Source organism: Aquarana catesbeiana, linkage group LG02, assembly GCF_042186555.1.
Source record: "Aquarana catesbeiana isolate 2022-GZ linkage group LG02, ASM4218655v1, whole genome shotgun sequence".
In the NCBI taxonomy this organism is placed as follows: Eukaryota; Metazoa; Chordata; class Amphibia; order Anura; family Ranidae; genus Aquarana; species Aquarana catesbeiana.
Genome location: NC_133325.1, coordinates 401,007,206 through 401,027,104, shown reverse-complemented (window position 1 = coordinate 401,027,104; position 19,899 = coordinate 401,007,206). Strand labels below are relative to the sequence as shown.

Here is a 19,899-nt window from a genome sequence, read left to right as displayed (position 1 = left end):
GAGCACCATCAAATCTATCATAACCGAATGGAAAGAACATGGCACAACAGCAAACCTGCCAAGAGACGGCCGCACACCAAAACTCACCGGGCAAGGAGGGCATTTTTTTTAAGGCAGCACAGAGACCTAAGGTAACCCTGGTGGAGCTGCAGAGTTCCACAGCAGAGACTGGAGTATCTGTACATAGGATGACAATAAGCTGTACGCTCCATAGAGTTGGGCTTTATGGCAGAGTGGCCAGAAGAAAGCCATTACTTTCAGCAAAAAACAAATTACACATTTTTGAGTTTACGAAAAGGCATGTGGGAGACTCCCAAAATGTATGGAGGAAGGTGCTCTGGTCTGATGAGACTAAAATTGAACTTTTTGGCCATCAAAGAAAACGCTATGTCTGGCACAAACACAAAACATCACATCACCCAAAGTACACCATGCCCAAAGTGAAACATGGTGGTGGCAGCATCATGCTGTGGGATGTTTTTCAGCAGTCGGGACTGGGAAACTGGTCAGTGTTGAGGGAAAGATGCATTGTGCTAAATACAGGGAAAATTGAGTACTGTCCGTGATACTTTTTTTTATTTATTTATTTTTATTTGCACTAACATACAATTTTTTCAGGACAAGCTTTCGGGGTATGTCCCCTTCTTCAAGGTCCAAGCAGTACTGATTCACACATTTTTAAGCAGAATGTTGAAGAAGAAGAAAAAAAAAAAAAAAGAGAGAGAAAACCAAACACATACAAATCAATGGTAATAAAGATAGCAGCAGAGTTGGTGAGATAAGACAGAGGGAGAGCTATAGAATGCAGGGGGGGGATACTAGTCACAGAGGGGACCTTGAAGAAGGGGACATACTCCGAAAGCTTGTCCTGAAAAATTGTATGTTAGTGCAAATAAAAAAAGTATCACGGACAGTACTCAATTTTCTCTGTCACAATTGCACTAATACGGCTACAATCAAATCAAGCTAAATACAGGGATATTCTTATTTTATTTATTCTTGAGCAAAACCTGTACCACTCTGTGTGTGATTTGAGGCTAGGATGGAGGTTCACCTTCCAGCAGGACAATGACCCCAAACACACTGCTAAAGCAACACTTGAGTGGTTTAAGGGGAAACATGTAAATGTGTTGGAATGGCCTAGTCAAAGCCCAGACCTCAATCCAATAGAAAATCTGTGTCAGACTTAAAGATTGCTGTTCACAAGCGCAAACCATCCAACTTGAAGGTGCTGGAGCAGTTTTTCAAGGAGGAATGGGCAGAAATCCCAGTGGTAAGATGTGGCAAGCTCATAGAGACTTATCCAAAGAGACTTGGAGCTGTGATAGCCACAAAAGGTGGCTCTACAAAGTATTGACTGATTGAAGTAGGGGGGGGAATAGTTATGCACATTGACTTTTTCGGTTATTTTGTCCTTAAAAAAAAAAAAAAAAAAAAAAAAAAAAATCAAAGTTGTGGGCATATTCTGTAAATTAAATGATGCAAATCCTCGAATAATCCACGTTAATTCCAGGCTGTGAGGCAACAAAACATGAAAAATCCCAAGGAAGGTGTTGAATACTTTTGTGTGTATATATGTGTGTGTATATATATATATATATATATATATATATATATATATATATATATATATATATATATATATATATGAGAGAGAAAGACACACCATGCATTGTGCTTTTTATAGTTAAAGAACATCTTTTTTAAAGATTTCGAAAAGATTGCATTTTTTTTTATTTTTTAAAGTTGCATATTTTTTGTTCCTATGATCATGACTAATTTGTTTATCATAATTCATATTATACCCAGCGCAAGCTGCTTGAAAATCAGTGCAACACAAATCTCTTGCTTTTTCAGAAAAATCTGCTTGCACATTCTTAATTTGTAAAGACCATTTCAGGTTAGTTACATTTTAGATATACTCTGGGAAATCCGTTGAGAACAATGGTTGACATCCTGTTGTTGAGATTTCCAACTAAAGAATGCAGCTTTATCAGCAATTCTGTGTCCTTCCTTACAGAATACTGTACAGTGTATGGATCTGCTGACAACTTTTATGGAAGCAGTGGAAGAGCACTTGTCAGCATTTTCCATGAGATCCATTCTTAAAACCTAGACCTATATCATGGATCCTCTGTATACTTTGTGACGATGTATGGACTTTCTGAAAAAGGAATAAAAAGGAAATATCTTTCCTTCTAGAATTGTTGAAATGTGGATGGATGCAAATATTCTGTAAGAAACAATGTTTCACATGTGTCAAACCGGACTGATTTGAAACTATTGCCACACCTGCTTTGGACTGGTCTTACAGCTAGCAGATGGTTCCGTTTGAATGGTCATGCTGGTTTAAAGTAAATTTGTGCTCCATGCAGGGTGCCTAGATATCCTAATGTTTAAACCTGGCATTCCAAAAGACCATGGAGTTCCATCTGTTGTCCATAATACAGAGAGTAGCCCGAAGTTGTGTGTGGTGTTGTGTGTGTCGTTATGTATATTTGTTATTTGAAGAGCCAAATAATCAGCATATAAATTACTTTCATTTGTAATCAAAACTGTGTACTTAAAGCTGAGTTCCAGATATTTTTGTGTTTATTAAAGGTCAGCAGCTACAAACAGTGTAGCTATTGACTTTTAACACACACTCACCTGTCCCTGTCACCCGTCCGAACCCTCGTGTGTCTCTCCCGCACCACAAGTGTGGGCACCTGGCTGTGACTGCTTGCGGCTTCACAGCCGAGTGCTCATTGCGCATGTGCGAGTTGCTCTGTGCCTCCTCAATGGCCAGGCAATCTTCTGAGACCTGTGACTTGTTCCAGAAAATTCCACCCGAATGGATGTGGGATGTGGTATTTTCAAATTCTGATGTATAAAGCACTACTAAAACCCAAGCGTGACACCTGAATCGATATGCACATCAAAAGTTATTTGGTTTTCTATAGGCTCCTTCTCTTTTTTTTTTTTTTTTTTTTTTTCTTTTTTCTTTGGATGGAGTAAGGGAAGGTTATTTGTCCTGTAGCTTTTTATCATTTGCAAGCTATTGGGGAGATTTCTCACTTCTTAGCTAAAACGGGAAGCAAGAGGAAATTCCTCTCCTGAGATAATCCCTGGTTATCAGAACTAGTTTCCCCTCTTACTATTCTGGGGACCCAAAATTTGGGATTTTTCTTTTACTTTCAATGATAATGGTAAACGGAACAAATGGAGAGGAAGAATTTTCCCAATGGAGCCAAAGACAGCAAGAAAAACTGGTGTTCTAACCCCTCTCCACTCTGTCCTAAATAATGTTTTGCCTTTTAGTTATACCTTAAGATTCTAGGATTCAACAATGTATCATTTAGGCCAGTTTCACACTAGGTATACTGGGGGTTCTTGTCCATGCAGGAGTTTTGGTGTGCTTTCAGAAAATGCACCGAAACAGTCCCATCTAATAAAAGTCTATGGGAAAGCACGGGTAACCCGCAGGTACATTGTGCTACAGCCAGACTGTAGTGGATCAGTGTAAAATAACACTAAATGGGACACTTGTTAAAGTGTATATCTACTTTTGCAAAAGTCAAATTTGAGCAACCCACACTCATAGCATAATTCTAGTTACTATTCATATAACATTCCTACAAATTATTTTCAAAAATATATTTCTTGCCTTTCTAGTTGTTTTTTTTGGAGCAGTTTGTCTGTAACCAATAATGAGTTGGGAGTGCAAAGAAGGCTCAAACCATCCAAAACTGAAATTCCCCTTCTAGGTGGACTGACCCTTTAAGCAATTGTTACATTTTTGCAAGAGTGAAAGTGAATTTGTATTGGTTAAAGTAGAACTATAGGCAAAACCTTTTTTGCCTTTTAGTTATATTTTTAAGATGATGCCTTATTTAGAATACAAGAGAATCTTAATACTGCCAACCAAATAAGATTTCATGAGTATATCGATTTTCAGATGTCAGGTTTGGGTTTTAGGAGCACTTGATACATCAGCATTTGAGAATTATTTATAAACTCGTAGGTGGAGGTTTGTGAGAACAGCTTCTGTGCAAAGCGTTGCATGGGCATTTTTCTTGTTGGTTTCCTGCTAAACCAGGCAATCATTGAGCAGTATTTGGGGGGCTGTTAGTTTATTACTGTATTTCCAGTCTTTTTTTTTTTTTTTTTTTTTTTTTTTTTTAATTGTCCTGCATTCTACAATTTTTACTTCAGTAGCAGTCCAAATTTCTCACTCCCTGATTCATACCATTATATATGCTGCAACTTTGCACAGCCAGCTTCCAGTCTCATCTGTTTGTTTGAAGAGCATTGTTAAACTGCTAACTAAAAAGGAGCACAGCTTAATAAAAAAAAAAAAAAATTGTAATATCCAGTTTTCCTGTGGAATAGTCCTGGGTATTATTTCCACCATGCCATCCTCAGGTTTTAAAAAATCCCAGGAACCAGGTGACTAATGTAACTGCTGATGCCCAACCGTTGACAGTCTCTTTATTTATCAGTTAGTGGTTATGTTTCCTAGGCAGCTTTAAAGTAGAACTAAAGGCAACCGGAGGGTTATAACCCCTGTCAGGTTTTATTTTTTAATATTTTTATCCCATTAGGGGTAATTCTTTCACTTCCTGTTCCTTAGCCAAATCAGGAAGTAGTTGGAAATTCCTCCCTCCTAACTGAGGAAATCCCTAGTTATTACCAGTCATCAGCATTAGGGTCCCCATTGGAACTTTAACTTTCAGTGTTTGTCATGACAAATAGAGAGGGCAAATATCTAGGCCCTTTCACACTGGGGCGGTTTGCAGGCGTTATTGCTCTAAAAATACTGCCTGCAAACCGCCCCTAAACAGCCTCCGCTGTTTGTTCAGTGTGAAAGCCCGAGGGCTTTCACACTGAAGCGGTGCGGTGGCAGGACGGTAAAAAAAGTCCTGCGAGCCGCATCTTTGGAGCGGTGAAGGAGCGGTGTGTTCACCGCTCCTAAACCGCTCCTGCCCATTGAAATCAGTGGGACAGCGCAGCTATACCGCGGCTATAGCCGCGCTGTACGAGCGGTTTTAACCCTTTTTCGTCCGCCAGCGGGGGTTAAAACCGCACCGCTAGCGGCCGAATACAGCCGCAAAAACGACGGTAAAACAGCGCTAAAAATAGCGCTGTTTTACCACCGACGCCCCCACCGCCCCAGTGTGAAAGGGGCCTAACAGGCACACAGACAGCAATGAAGACCTGACATGTATTCTAGTCCCTGTACACTCCAAAACTAAAAAAAAATGTTTTGCCGTTATAGTTAATAAAGGTGAAGCTTGTAATGTGGTTGAATACATCAGGTATGAAAGAAATATGGACACTGCTTTTACTGCCCATTTTCAGAAAATACTAATGTATGGTCTGTCTCCTGCTTAAGTGCTTCAGAGCCACTGACCCAGTACCAGCATATAGCCGTGTGTCAGGGGAAAAGTGAAAAATCCCAGTCTATACTTTTCCAGGTTAGGGACATCACATTTTGAAGCTAATGCTAGCCATGCAAGCAGCATTTTCCAGGCTAAAAATCAGTGATGGCAACCTAATAGACTTCCTGCATGAATGGTTTCCTTAAACACTGCCCTATGCCATAACTGCTCATAAAAACTCATAATGCAAAGAATATGAATGTGTAAAGAAATAACTTTAACAGGGCACACCCTTCATTTCAATATCTTAGAGCTGCAGAATGTCTGAGAGATTTGCGGGTGTGGGTGGATATTTAGACACGGTCTAGAATTAAGTAGGACTGTGCTTTGTATTATATACAACATTTTCCTCCTGTGACAGAGTACAATTGTTCATAAGCTGGTTGCCAGTTTTTGTTGATTGTAGTCTTAAAGGGTTAGGCCACCCAAACTTATTTCTTTAATATTTTTATCAAAGAATTCAGTACATTATCTTTACACAACAAACGTACACGTCAAAACCTATTCTTTCAGTTGGGTAGGTTGAATAACCCCCATCATATAGATATTTAACTAAAACATTGAAAAAGAGGTGATTATTTATTTACTTTTTTGTTTTGTTTTTTTCCTGAGTTGCAATGGGACATGTGGCTGGCAGCCGAGATCCACAAACCTGAGTGCCACAGACTTGTCGTTTTCACAGTTTGTTAGTATGCTTTTATATTGTTTTCTGGGCAGCATGTCCTTGTTGGAACTAAACCTGATTCTGTTGTGAATGTTAATGGCAGAGCTAGCAGCATAATTGACACCAATGATCACTTTCTACCACTGATGGTGAATAAAAAGAGGACACTTTAAAGGTGGCACCTCCTATATTGGTTGTGAATAAGCAGTAAAGTGCACATTTGACAGTTTTCCATCAAAAACACTTTGATGCTGGCCTTGGCAACCTGGTGGCAGATGGCGCTTTTGGTAGGAAAGTTGCGCATGTTGTTTCTTCAGACCTGAAGTCACAAGCCCAACTGCAATACTAATAAAATTCAAGAAGTGAGTTTGACCAAAACTCAGACCAAAAATTACATTTTTTCTTTACACTACAGTGTCTAGACCAATTTAAGTCTGTACACTCTTGTCAGTAACCCAGATTACTGCACTTTGCACAATGTGCTATACATACCTCTAAACATTTTTTTTCCAGAGTGCACAATTTTGTCCTGTTTGTTGAAAAGGGACACTTCTAGTCATCTTGGTTTATAAGCTCCTTAGAGGCAAAATCATTGCACATGTGGTTTTAGGTCCTACTGCCTTCTGTGGCTTCTGAAAAAAACATGCCGTATTCCCTGTTGAGTTTTGAAGAACATTTTCTGTGAACTAGTGAAAGTCTTTGTATTATTGCTCAGCAAGAAACATTGCAATTATGTTAAAATCAAGGCAATTTAAAGTGATACTAACATTTTTTTGTTTTTCATTAAAAAAACAAAACAAAAAAAAACAGTTATACTTGCTGCTTTGTGCAGTGGTTTTGCACAGAGCATCCCCGATCCTCCTCTTCTCGGGTCCCTCTTCAGCCCTTCTGTCCCCTTCCTCCTGCTGAGTGCCCCCACAGCAAGCAGCTTGCTATGGGGTACCCGAGCCTCTGCTCTGTGTGTCCATTCAGACATGGAGCTCCATCCCGTCCCTGCCCCCTCTCTCCTCATTGGCTCACAGATTTTGGCAATGGCTGTCCGCCGCCGATCCGCCTGCTCAGCGGGGGACCTGTCCGCTGGTCCCTGCTTAGGTGGATAACAGGTCTGTGTTTGCTCCGCTCATGCACTGTTCTCTTCTGCCCGTTTTCCATCCGACTGTCATCCCTCTGTTTTTGGGTGCCCGAATCGAATCAGATGCAGGCGGGTGTAAACACACATGTCCGTATGCATCATAGAGAACAATGGGTGGTCCGATCGGGTCCCCCTGAAATAGGGACAGATGGAAGCGATCCGTTTGGTGTGAAAGGGGCCTAATATATTGCAGTTTACTAGTCATTTGGTTTGTCATTTAGTGTTGTGGCTGCATCATTTTTTTTTTTTATTTTTTTTATTTTCAGGCTAAGAACATTTACAGCAAGTGCAGAAAATACATATTGATGTTTGCCAGAAATGCACTGTCATGCATGTGCACTTAACTTTTGTTTTATACTTCCAATTATCTTCCTTCAGTAAACTTATTTCTATCCCCTATTCAGATGAACAAATGTAGTTGTTTATGGCGTAGTCTCAGTAGAAACCATGCCCCCCCCCCACAGAGGAGTGAGCATTGCCACACAAGGACAAGACATGTGGTGTTCTCAATATCCGCCACCACATCTGCAGTATATTGCATTTTTGTTCTTGGGTTTAAAAATAAACTTGACTTTTTTTCTTTTTTTTTTTTTTTCCCCCATATCATATTACACTTCAGGATTTTTTTTTAAATCAGAGAACCCCTTCAGCCCCTGTCACACATGCAGACCATTTGTTTCATCAGTTCAATCACTTTTTTTTTTTTTTTTTTTTAATCAAAAAACAGAGTCCCAGAGCCATTTTTGAATGCAAATGGAGAATTTGTCCATTTACAATCGTTTTACGTCCATTTAGTTTTATAACGGGAGAAAAATGGGGCTTTGATCTGTTCCAAAAAAATGGATGTTGACAAAAACGGATGTAAATGATCATCCATTTACATCCGTTTTTCCATAGAGATGCATTGATGTCCATTTTTCATTTGTCAACGGATGGATTAAAAACAAACAGTCCACATATGTGAAAGGGGCCTTCATGGTCACACACAAAGTAACACAATTGCTGCCGCTCCCCTATTACTATTCAGCTGTAAGAACATTATACTCAACAATGTGATCACAGGGGAGTGGGAAGACTTTGGAGGTGCTTCTTTCTGCTGGAAGTAGGGCACCATTCTTGAATTATGTTCTTCTCAGGTAGACTCTTCGAGGCCATGTAGGCAAAGACACTTTGCTGAAGCAGAATTTGGTCATGCAAAATTGTATTTATGCAATGTGAGAAATGTATTCATATTATTTGTCCTTCGTATTCCACTTTAATTGACCTGGGTACTTGTGTGAAGATAAGTAATTTTGTCTTGGCCGTGGCCTTCAGTCTATTGGGTAATTATTAGCATTACATTTTTATTCATGAAATTGGGTGGAAATGGCTCACATCACTGTGCAAAGGGATTGGTCTTAATGGTGGGGCTGCCATATTTGTTAAGGTATTCATAGTTTTTTACAATTAGTTAGAAATTGTTCAACAGAGATCCTCATGAACAGTAACTAGCTTTAACGTTTAATTTGACCTTGAGTTCACAGGTTGGGAAATTAGTACAAAAACTGTTGTATAGATTTGTCTGACCCATGCTAGCCATGCATATACAGCACAGTTCTTTCCAAATCGGGAGGTGTGCAATCTGCTTGTCCCAGGAAAACTCAATCAAGATTTCTGGAGAGGTGTTCAATTTAAATGTCCGCTTCCTTAACGTTAATGTAACAGAGTCAAATGTAGTCTTTGGGGTACCTCAGCAGGCAAGAGTGGTAGATCTTTGAATGAAGTTTTTGCTTGGGGGGGTGTGGGGTGTGTGCATGTGTCTGTGCGCGTACATTTTAGTGGGCATAAACTGATGTAAAAATGTGTGAACCTAGCCACTGTGCTATTGTCCATCCGTGTACTACTGTTTTGTCTGTGCAGAAAACGGCTGGTGTTTTGGTCTTAATGCAGATTAATGGGACCAATTTTTTTTTTTTTTCACATTTCCTTACAGCATATAGACTTAACAGAATATTTTCTATTAATACTTTAAGTGCATTCTAACTTTTTTTTTTGTTGTTTTTTTTTTTTCCCCTAACAGCTCCAAAATTTGGGTATTAACCCAGCTAACATTGGCTTTAGTACACTTACCATGGAGTCTGACAAGTTCATCTGCATCAGAGAAAAGGTTGGAGAACAAGCCCAGGTGGTAATCATTGACCTGAATGATCCAACCAATCCTATTCGCAGGCCTATTTCAGCAGACAATGCAATCATGAATCCAGCCAGCAAAGTCATAGCTTTGAAAGGTATGTATCCTTTTTTGTGTGTTCTGCAATGTATGCTCTGAAAAAGTTCCTAACTACATGTCTTAGACGTGTGTGTGTGTGTATATGGGATATCCTTAGCCTTTTAACATATTGCAGGTTTAGAAGTATTTAAAAAAATTATTTCTAATTTCCTGTACATTAATTCTCATAAGTTTGAGAGGTCTGTTTGAAAACAAACCTCAGCTTTTGAGGTTTCCTGTATAAATGCAAGGCTTATGTCTGCTGCTGCTCCTTTCTGTTTGCACTAGAACTGTTAGATCCCTTTCACACTGGGGCGGTTTTCAGGTGCTTTAGCTCTAGAAATAGCATCTGCAAAGCACCTGAAAACCGCCTCCCATTCATTCCAGTGTGTCTTTTCACACTAGGGCAGTGCGCTTGCAGGACGCTCTGAAAAGTCCTGCAAGCAGCATCCTTGGGGTGGGTTGGGAGCGCTGTGTTTAGAGCTCCCAAAATGCCCTGCCCATTGGAATGAAAGGCGCTTTGAAAGCGACACAAAACGGGAGTTTTTAACCCTTTTTTGGGTTAAAAGCTCCCCGCTAGCGGCCGAAAAGCGGTGCTAAAGCGAGCGACCATTTATCGATAACGGCCAACGCTTTCAGTGTGAAAGCAGCCTTAGACTACATACAGAAGGTCCACCTGGCTTGTTTTGCTTTAACTGTACATGTTCCTATAACACAATGAATGGAAAAGGAGAGTTCTCTGTGCATAGAAATAAAAGTATGAAAGTGCATGAAAAGTTTTATAGCTGTGCCTTTTTCAAGCAATTAGTTTTTGCATGTAAATGCCATAGTTTTTTTTTTTTTTTTTTTTTTTTTTCTTTGTTTGGCAGCTATATATGTTTTCTTAGGCTTTTATCGTGTTTTTAGTAGCCAAGGTGGACTATACAGTTTTTTTTTTTTTTTTTTTTTTTTTTTTACATTTTTGCATAAAGTTATAAACTTAGGGCCCATTTGCACTACAGCACTGCAATACACACATTGTCTTGCATTGTGGTGCACTGTGCTTTTCAGTGGTCTGCAATACATGAAAAAAATAGTGCAGTGTGCATTTTTTTTTCTTTTTTATACTATGCAGCATACACTGCTGAATGTGCATTGTGAAGGTTTGTTGGAGTGCCATTCATAATAGCACCACAATTCACTAGTGCATGTTGCTGCAGTAGGATGGTGTAAATGGGCTCTTAAAGGGACACTGTCTTGAATCAAGACCTGTGTGATTTAGGTTCTAATGGAAGCTGGCATTTCCTGGCTTGTGTCAGATAATAGTGTTATTAGTAGTCATCATAAATGCAGCTGCTGTGTCACTGTCCTGGTACTGAACCACAGGACAGCGTAGAAGAAAAGACACCATTTTTCAGCGTGCCACAGTATTGCATGGATGTGAGCATGCACTCCATTTAAAAGCAATGCTGTCTGCAACGTAGACAACACAACCAGTGTAAATGACCTTTAATGCTTTTTGTTAAAATGTGAGCAACAGATGTTTTATCGTTGGATAATGTACTCTGTAGGCGTATACATAGAACATGTCCGCATTATGCATTTAAAAAAAAAGAATATATAAAAAATGCTGGTACTCGTGTTTTTCAGTGTTATTCTTTAACTTGCAGTGATAAATTTTGACCTTTTAATGTTGCATTACTCTTTCTTGTCACTTTCTTAATGCTTCTTGCATGTATGCAGATGGTGAGTTATTTTAGTTAGATTGTTCGAGTTATTGTACTGCATATATAAAAAGCTTAACAAAAGTGTTTCTCAGTATAATTTTTAAATGTGTGGACGTATATTGTGAATATTCATAAGCACTGAAAAGTGTAATTTTAAAGGGCATTTCTACTTTCACAATTAAGTGTGAAGTGGCTTTCTGTATAGGTAATGGCCATTAATATGTTTGTTGGGGAAGATGGGGGCTGGAGAGAATCATTACTCTTTCACTGTTGGTGCTGTGGCTTTCTTTGGAATATTATAAAGGATAGACACCTTCATGTACCTACAGCAACTTCCATTGACTCCCCATGTCCCAGTGCTGGGCTGTTTCTAATGGACAAAACTGATTCCTCCAGGTAGGTGGTCAGTGTTTAGCGAGTCTGTTGCCCCAATGCATTCCTTTTTGGCAGCCTACCTCCTAAATTGGGCTGCCATATCGGTCATACGTATTATTTGGGATGGGGCAAGCATGCTTCATCACTGCCAGGATATCCCAGAGTAATACCGGACAAGAGCAGCCTGGAATTTGGGCATAGAGGGAACAGACTGCTGCAGGTATGTGCAGTAACCTCTGTGTCTGCACTTTATAGCAGCTTTATTTTATTACAGTCACAGCGTGACACACAGTGAAAAGCTGCCTGGGCTGGTATAAACAGGCAGAACTGGGATATTACAGCACAGTCACTGAATTGGGAGAGTTTGTGCTTTACAAAAGTTGACCAAATAAAATTTCTGTTATGGTTTGAGATGGTCATTACAATTAAAACTTAACTTGGCTTTTCCCTTCAAAAAAACACAATTAGAAGCACTTCAGCTTTTTATTTGCTGTACAATTACTGTACAATGTCTAACTCTTAATGTGTCCCTTTTTTAGTGTGCTTCACATAGTTTTCTTCCCTGATTTACATATTGTTTGGAATATGGTCATGAATATGTTTAAATCAAACTTTTCCATTTGCTTTTTACCTAGTCAGTGGAATGAATGCTTGACTTGTCAGGGTGTTGCAGTAAAACTTGAGACGTATCCATTTAGTTCCCTTTGTCTTTATAATGCTAGAATAACCTAACCATTACAGTTATCCTTTTGCATGCTAACCTCAAAATACTGCTTTGCTTGATCACTTAGACTGAAGGTGTAAATGTCAAAAACATACTTTGTTTTTTAGGTATGTTTCATATGGTTTAAGGAATTTTTCACTTTTGGAATAAAAAAAGTGGAAAACATTTATATTGATCAAGTAATGTCAGTGGTAGATGTCTGCTCACATTGAACCCCCCCATAGTCAGGTGTTTTCAGACTGCCACTGTGCTCAGAACATGACTTCCCTATACTTGTTCTATTCAAATTCTGCAGCACAAGACAGGATCCTGCCAGCATGATTGTGTGGGCAGACCCCTGGAAATACCGTTTTTATATGTAATGAAAGGGAGTTCCATTTTCTTGCTGGCCACGGGAAATACATTAAAAATATATTATGTTCAAGCATAGTTTGTTTTTGGGGCCATGTCTGTCATCATAACATTGACATGCAGTGAATTAATGCAGCCAGGGTTTTAATACCCATCAGCACATAGTCTTCTCTTGCATGTTTTTTTAATGAGCTTTTGCAATTCAGGACCCGCAAACAAGGTGTTCAAGTCAAAAGTTGAGGAATGCTTAGCGCTTCTCACCTTTTTCAATTACCTGTTTTCAAAGAAGAAATAATTTAATCCGTGACAACATTTAAATTTTTAGAATCTGTCATTTATTTTAGTTGTTAGCAAGGGATTTGCCTGTGGACTCACCAGTAACATGCTAAGTATACCAATGCTGCCAGTCGCTTTCAGTCGATCTGTTTAGAGGATTATCACATTAAATGTATGTTGTGAGGACGTAAAGAGATTAAGGGTCATTATTAAAACACTAGCTCTCTTGGCAGCTAAACTCTGAAAGTAGACTTTATAACCTTTCCCGCAGGTTGGTTTAATCCTTTAAATAAGAGTTGGTTAAAGTGCTGCCTAAACAGCCTATTTAATAAAAATACAATGGGTTAAAAACCTTCTGTAGTTTTGATAAATTGATATAAACCTTCAGAGTGAGGCAGCCAATTAGCATTATATATTTATATAGCTGACTATACTTTTTTTTTTTTTTTTTTTTTTCCCTTCTGTGTTTTGACAGCCTAAACAGACAATCACTGGCTCTGTAAACCTTCCTGCTGTTCCCTAGAATATAGAGAAAGGAAGTTGCAAAACTGATTTGTTTTTTAAACATACAGGCTCTGTGAGTTGGGATAAGAATGATGGTCCCAAGCCTTTACAGTTTTAATAAGGCATCACTAGCAGATCCCATGCTTCCAAATCTTGCAGGTTTTAAAATGCCTAAGTCTGGTCATACATTATACTATACCTTGTACAATTTTCCTTTAGATTTACCAGAACCCTATAATATGACGTCAAACCTAAACACTTTCAATTTGTATGCAGTCAGGCAGGCCCTTGCACTACATAGTTAAAGGTAAATCTAAAGGAAATTGAACAAGAAAACTGTATAATACAGTGATGGTGAACCTTGGCACCCCAGATGTTTTGGAACTACATTTTCCATGATGCTCATGCACTATGCAGTATAGGTGAGCATCATGGGAAATGTAGTTCCAAAACATCTGGGGTGCCAAGGTTCACCATCACTGGTATAATGTATGTCCAGCATAACTTCTGGAATCTGACTTTGTCCACCTATATGCAGTAGCTGGCCTGCTGGGTTTCCATTATGAATAGTAGTTTTTAAAGAGCCTGGATGTTGTAGATTTTCCCAAGTCACCCTCTCGTTCCAGTGTGGGAAAGTGGTAGTTCCTTTTCATTAGCAAGTTTATGGATGGTAGATGTTGGTTTTTCAGTGAGCTAAATCAGGAGCTCAGATTCAAATTAGCTGTAGCATACAGTGTTCCTACCCCACCACTCATTTAAATGCATCTTCACTGAATGCTGACCTATTTAATCTAATCCTTAAGATTTTTCTTGTGGATCCTCTGTGGTGGCTTTTGTTTTGTTCTGACAAGGTGATTGAAGCTTGTGTTTTTTTTGTTTTTTTTGTTTTATATATCATACAACCTAAGAGGTCCATTCTGAATTTATAAGTTATGTTTATAGAATAGATTATGTGTGCAGGTATGTTACCATAAAGATCATTTGTTACAAAGCAGCCAAATGTTTCCAGACATCGCATAATGGAAGCAATGTGCGATTCTGTATCCATGATTGCTTTTCACAATAAGAGACATCATGGCTCGGTGCATAGCTTAATTTTGCAGTTTGACATTCTTTAGCAGATTTTCAAAAACTTCCTCTGGCTGAGGCAGAGAGATGGGTGGATGATGATGTGATCTCTGCTGTAGCCAATCATTTATTTTTATTCATTGAGAATACAAAGCTGCCTATGAATGGCTAAACGCTGATGTTCATTTTGCACAGCTAGAACACAAGGCTGTATACTGTCCTGTAGCGAAATTTAGCTGAGCTAGTATAAAGTTTATATAGTTTACCCAGCGGATGTCCTTGTTAGTGTAGGAAATAGTTCATTTAGGCCATCTTGGCCCAGACAAACTGTTTAAAGTGACATTCTTTAGTCACACTAAATCTGACTTTGAAATCGTGTGACTTCACATGAAGTTGCACGATTTCAAAGTGGCATGTCAGTGTGACTTCAGGTGTGACTTGGAAGACATCTGTGCAACTTCATGCATAGATGTCTATGCAAGTCGCACCTGAACTTGCAAAAAGGAATGCAGGAAATACTTTCCAATTTGGCCACTTCCATTGCAGACATTAGGGACTTGTCATGCTGCTACCCGATTGCTTCCACAGACCCCTCTATGTTGTAGTCCGAAAAATAACGTTAAAGTGGAATTAAACCTTGTACTATACCACCTTAAAAATCACACCACCATTTCTAAGCCTCATCCTGCGACTATTAGGCACTGCATTTAGTTCATTTGTGATCATGCCTGCTGTTTGTTTTCAGTATCCATCAATTTTCTGCATTTTTCTTGAATACTAGTGCCATCTTTAAAAAAAGCATTTCCTTCCCTAAACCATCCTTCGGGCCCTTTACCCACACCATCATTCATTCTCACGTGCTCTTGCCGGAGTTAGCCAAGCCTTGTTTTGAATACAGTGTTGCTATGATGGTCTTGCCATGATAGTAGCGTCCCAGGCGCACAGCAGATCGCAGAATGGACAATGTGGCTTCAGTGCAAAATAAAGTGCAAATACACCAGTGATCTTCAAAAATAGTAAAATCTCATTAACAGAGCCGCATGGGGGGATTTTCCAGAGGTCTACATGAGTTATGAACACTATGCTTTCAGTTGGGTAAAAAACAAAAAATGTGAGTTTAATTCTGCTTTAAGCAGGGTTAAAATAAAAAAAACATCCTTGCACTTAAAGCGGAGTTCCAGTCATATTTTGGTTTATTAAAAGTCAGCAGCTACAAAAAGTGTAGCTGCTGACTTCTAATAAACAGCCACTCGCCTACTATGGGCACCCGGCTGTGACAGCTTGCGGCTTCAGTCAGTTGCCCACTGCGCATGCCCGAGCGGCGCTGCGCTCTGACTGCTCCTGAAGTTTTCTATGACCTGTCGTGTCCCAGAAGACTTTGGAAGGGAGAACTTCCGCTTCCGATCACCTAAGGCGACCGGAATGGAAGTGCGAACTGGTACCTGTCAAAACCTCCTCAAAAGTTCAGTTTCACAAACAGGAGCTGGGGAGGAGGACTTAAAGCAGAAGTTCCACTTTTGGGTGCCACTCTGCTTTAAACCCCCACCAGCCTTTCCCACATATGTGCCTTCGTACGAAAATGTCCATTGTGCTACATGTTGCATATCATTACACACACTGGAGTGAGAGCAATAATTCTAGGGCCCGTTATTCATGGTTAAAGTAGAACTATAGGCAAAACTCTTTTTCCTTTTTTTTTTTTTTTTTTTTTTTTTTTTTTTCCATCTTTGTCACATTGCAGAGATTTCACTTCGTTTCCTATAGCAAAACAGGAAGTGAGAGGAAATCCCTGGAAATTAAGTCAATTTCTTGGGGCCCCTCAAGTCACCAGAACTAATGTCCCAATTGGAAGATTTCCCCTCTATTACTTTTCTGGGGACAACCCAAAATTTGGGATTTTCTCTCCTTACTTTCAATGATGATGGTAAATAGGACAAATCGAGAGCCTGAACCTCCTTAACGGGGCCACAGACAACAACAAAAAAAAAAAAAGACAGGTGTTCATCTTCACTCTGTACAAAATTTTTAAAAAAACTTTGCTTTTAGTCAGACTTTAATGCTAAAATGATGGCCTATAGGGGATTTTAAAGTATTTAAAGTGGCTTGCGGTTTCATAGACACACATTTATAAGGCTTGACATGTTGGGCATCTAACTCGTCGCTCCCACATCTTTTATATTTTACCAAAAATATTGGGTAATTTATTGCATTTGAGTCCTAAAATTAACATTTGTGTATTTATTACTGAAAATTTGCACCTAAGAAAACCATTGCGCTAATGTGTGAAATAAAAATTCGCAACTACCATTTTTTTATTATTCATTATCCTTTGCTTTCAGAAAACATGTTTGGGGGTTTTAACTATGGATGAGCCGGACACCACCCCGGTTTGGTTCGCATCCAGAGAATGCGAACACCGTTAAAGTCTATGGGCCACGAACATGAATAATCAAAAGTGCTCATTTTAAAGGCTTATATGCAAGTTATTGTCATAAAAAGTGTTTGGGGACCTGGATCCTGCCCCAGGGGGCATGTATCAATGCAAAAAAGTTTTAAAAACTAAAGTTTTTTTCAGGAGCAGTGATTTTAATAATGCTTAAAGTGATACAATAAAAGTGTAATATTCCTTTTTAAATTTTGTACCTGGGGGGTGTCTATAGTATGCCTGTAAAGGGGCGCATATTTCTCGTGTTTAGAACAATCTGACAGCAAAATGACCTTTCTAAAGGAAAAAAGTCATGTAAAACTACTATAGCTAGCACTGGCTATAATTGTCGGTCCGGCAATACACATAAGAGTTAATTGAGAAAAACAGTATGGAATTTCCCCACAGGGGAACCCTGAACCCATTCAGGGCTGGTATGGATATTAAGGGGAACCCCCCGTGCCAGCATTTTAAAAAAAATGGCGTAGGGGTCCCCCTCAAAATTAAAAAACAAATGGTGTGGGATCCACCCAAAAATCCATACCAGACCCTTATCCGAGCACACAACCTGGCAGGCCGCAGGAAAAGAGGGGGGGGGACGAGAGAGCGCCCCCGCTCCTGAACCGTACCAGGCCATATGCCCTCAACATTGGGAGGGTGCTTTGGGGTAGCCCCCCAAAGCACCTTGTCCCCATGTTGATGGGGAGAAGGGCCTCATCCCCACAACCCTTGCCCGGTGGTTGTGGGGGGCTTATCGGAATCTGGAAGCCCCCTTTAACAAGGGGACCCCCAGATCACGCATTTCACAAAAAGTGTCAAAAAGGTTAAAAGACACGAGACGGTTTTTGACAAGTGTCTGTCCTGTCTGTCCTGTCTGTCCTGTCTGTCCTGTCTGTCCTGTCTGTCCTGTCTGTCCTGTCTGTCCTGTCTGTCCTGTCTGTCCTGTCTGTCCTGTCTGTCCTGTCTGTCCTGTCTGTCTTTCTGTCTTTCTGCCTGTCTGCCTGTCTGCCTGTCTGCCTGTCTTTCTGTCTGCCTGACTTTCATTCTTTCATAATGGCGGGGGGGGGGCCCGCACGGGGACTTCCTTTTGGCTTTCCCCGTGTTGTCAGAGGGGGGCAGGGTGACCCCGCCCCCCTCTGACAACACGGGGAAAGCCAAAAGGAAGTCCCCGTGCGTCAGAGGAGGGTGGGGTCACCGGGTGGCCCCGCCCGCCGTTATATAAGAAGTGTCAGAAGAACCGAAGTGTCACATGGCGGAAGACTTCCACTGAGGTGGATCGTGCGGAAGGAGCCAGAGGAAGAAGATGGAGACTGAAGAAGGAAGATGAAAGAAGAAGAAATTAATAAAGGACTTGTTAAAAACAGTCTCTTGTGTTTTTTAACCTTTTTGACACTTTTTGGTAGGGGTACCACTTTATGGTAGGGGTACCATTTCACACAGGGCCGGGATCTGGGGCTCCCCTTGTTAAAGGTAACCCCTCCGCCCGCAGACCCGGACAACCACCCGCCAAGGGTTGTGGGGATGAGGCCCTTCTCCCCATCAACATGGGGACAAGGTGCTTTGGGGGGGCTACCCCAAAGCACCCTCCCAATGTTGAGGGCATGTGGCCTAGTACAGTTCAGGAGGCCCAGCCCCCCCCCCCCCCCCCCGGATTTTTCCTGCGGCCTGCCAGGTTGCATGCTCGGATAAGGGTCTGGTATGGATTTTTGGGGGGGTACCCCACAGCAATTTTTTTTTTTTTTTTTAATTTTGGCGCGGGGTTCCCCTTAAAATCAATCCCAGACCTGAAGGGTCTGGTATGGATTCTGAGGGGGACTCCCACGCGTGGTTTTTAAATTTTGGTTCCCCTGTGGGGAAATTCCATGCCGTTTTTATCAATGAACTGTTGTGTATTGCTGGACTGACAATTCATTATAGTAGTTTTACATGACCATTCTAAACACGGCAAACATGCGCCCCTTTAGAGGCATACTATAGACACCCCCCAGGTACGAAATTTAAAGGAATATTACACTTTTTTATTGTTTCACTTTAAGCATTATTAAAATCACTGTCTTCCGAAAAAACGGCCGTTTTTAAAACTTTTTTTTGCATTGATACATGTCCCCTGGGGCAGGACACAGGTCCCCAAACACTTTTTACGACAATACCATGCATATAAGCCTTTAAATTTGGCACTTTTGATTTCTCCCATAGACTTTTAAAGGGTGTTCCGCGGCTTTCAAATTTGCTGCGAACACCCCAAATTGTTCGCTGTTTGACTCATGTTCGACCCAAACATAAAGCCCATCGCTAGTTTTAACTAACCTTCAGTTTACCACACAGCTGTTCTGTACAACCAGGAAGTGACCAGAGCTGCTCTTTCCTAGTTCTCTATTTCCCAGTGCATTCTGGGATACCGGAGCATCCACTGCCTCTCTCCCTATTGTTCAGCTAACACTTCTTAAATGCTTCACTAACATGTCATAAATTTTCTTGGTGCTTTTAAACTGGTTCTAAAGCCTCAAGCTTTTTCACCTTCGTGCATTCTATGCATTAACACCTGTGCTGCAGCTCTCCTCCCCCTCCCCCTTTTCTTACCTGCGCCCAATCTGATGTAGTGATGTGCATGAGCGCAGTGGCTCCATGCACGATTGCACAGAGCAGGTAAGGTATATGCATGTTTTGTTATTTTTATAAAAAAATAAATTGACATGCTTCATTTTTAACAACTCTACTGCTCCTGTGTGATCAGCACTGTGCAGTGGCATTGTAATAGGCATTAAATGGCTATCATGAGGCTTTGAAAATACTGAATAAATGCTGCATAAACACAGGGTATAGACACATGTGAATGAGCCCTAAAGGTAGAGAGTCTCCTAGCATTTGCCCAGATATAGCTGCTGGATGCGGTATATCACTGTCTGCATTGGATTCAAACTTGTGTGGACCTGCAAATTTTAAGTTTGAGGAAATGAGGGTAAAGGGCAGCTTGCTTGTTAGAAGCTTTTGGTTTCATTTTAAGCA

General features: G+C 40.4%; 1 protein-coding gene across 1 annotated transcript in view; it reads left to right on the top strand.

Moving 5' to 3' along the window:
• The window catches only part of CLTC (clathrin heavy chain), a 112,105-nt gene that overhangs the window by 24,633 nt on the left and 67,573 nt on the right, over positions 1-19,899 (top strand). Inside the window, exon 2 of the mRNA XM_073615270.1 lies at positions 9,276-9,483. Within this exon, the coding sequence (XP_073471371.1) occupies positions 9,276-9,483 (208 nt within the window). The remainder of the gene's footprint in view (positions 1-9,275; positions 9,484-19,899) is intronic.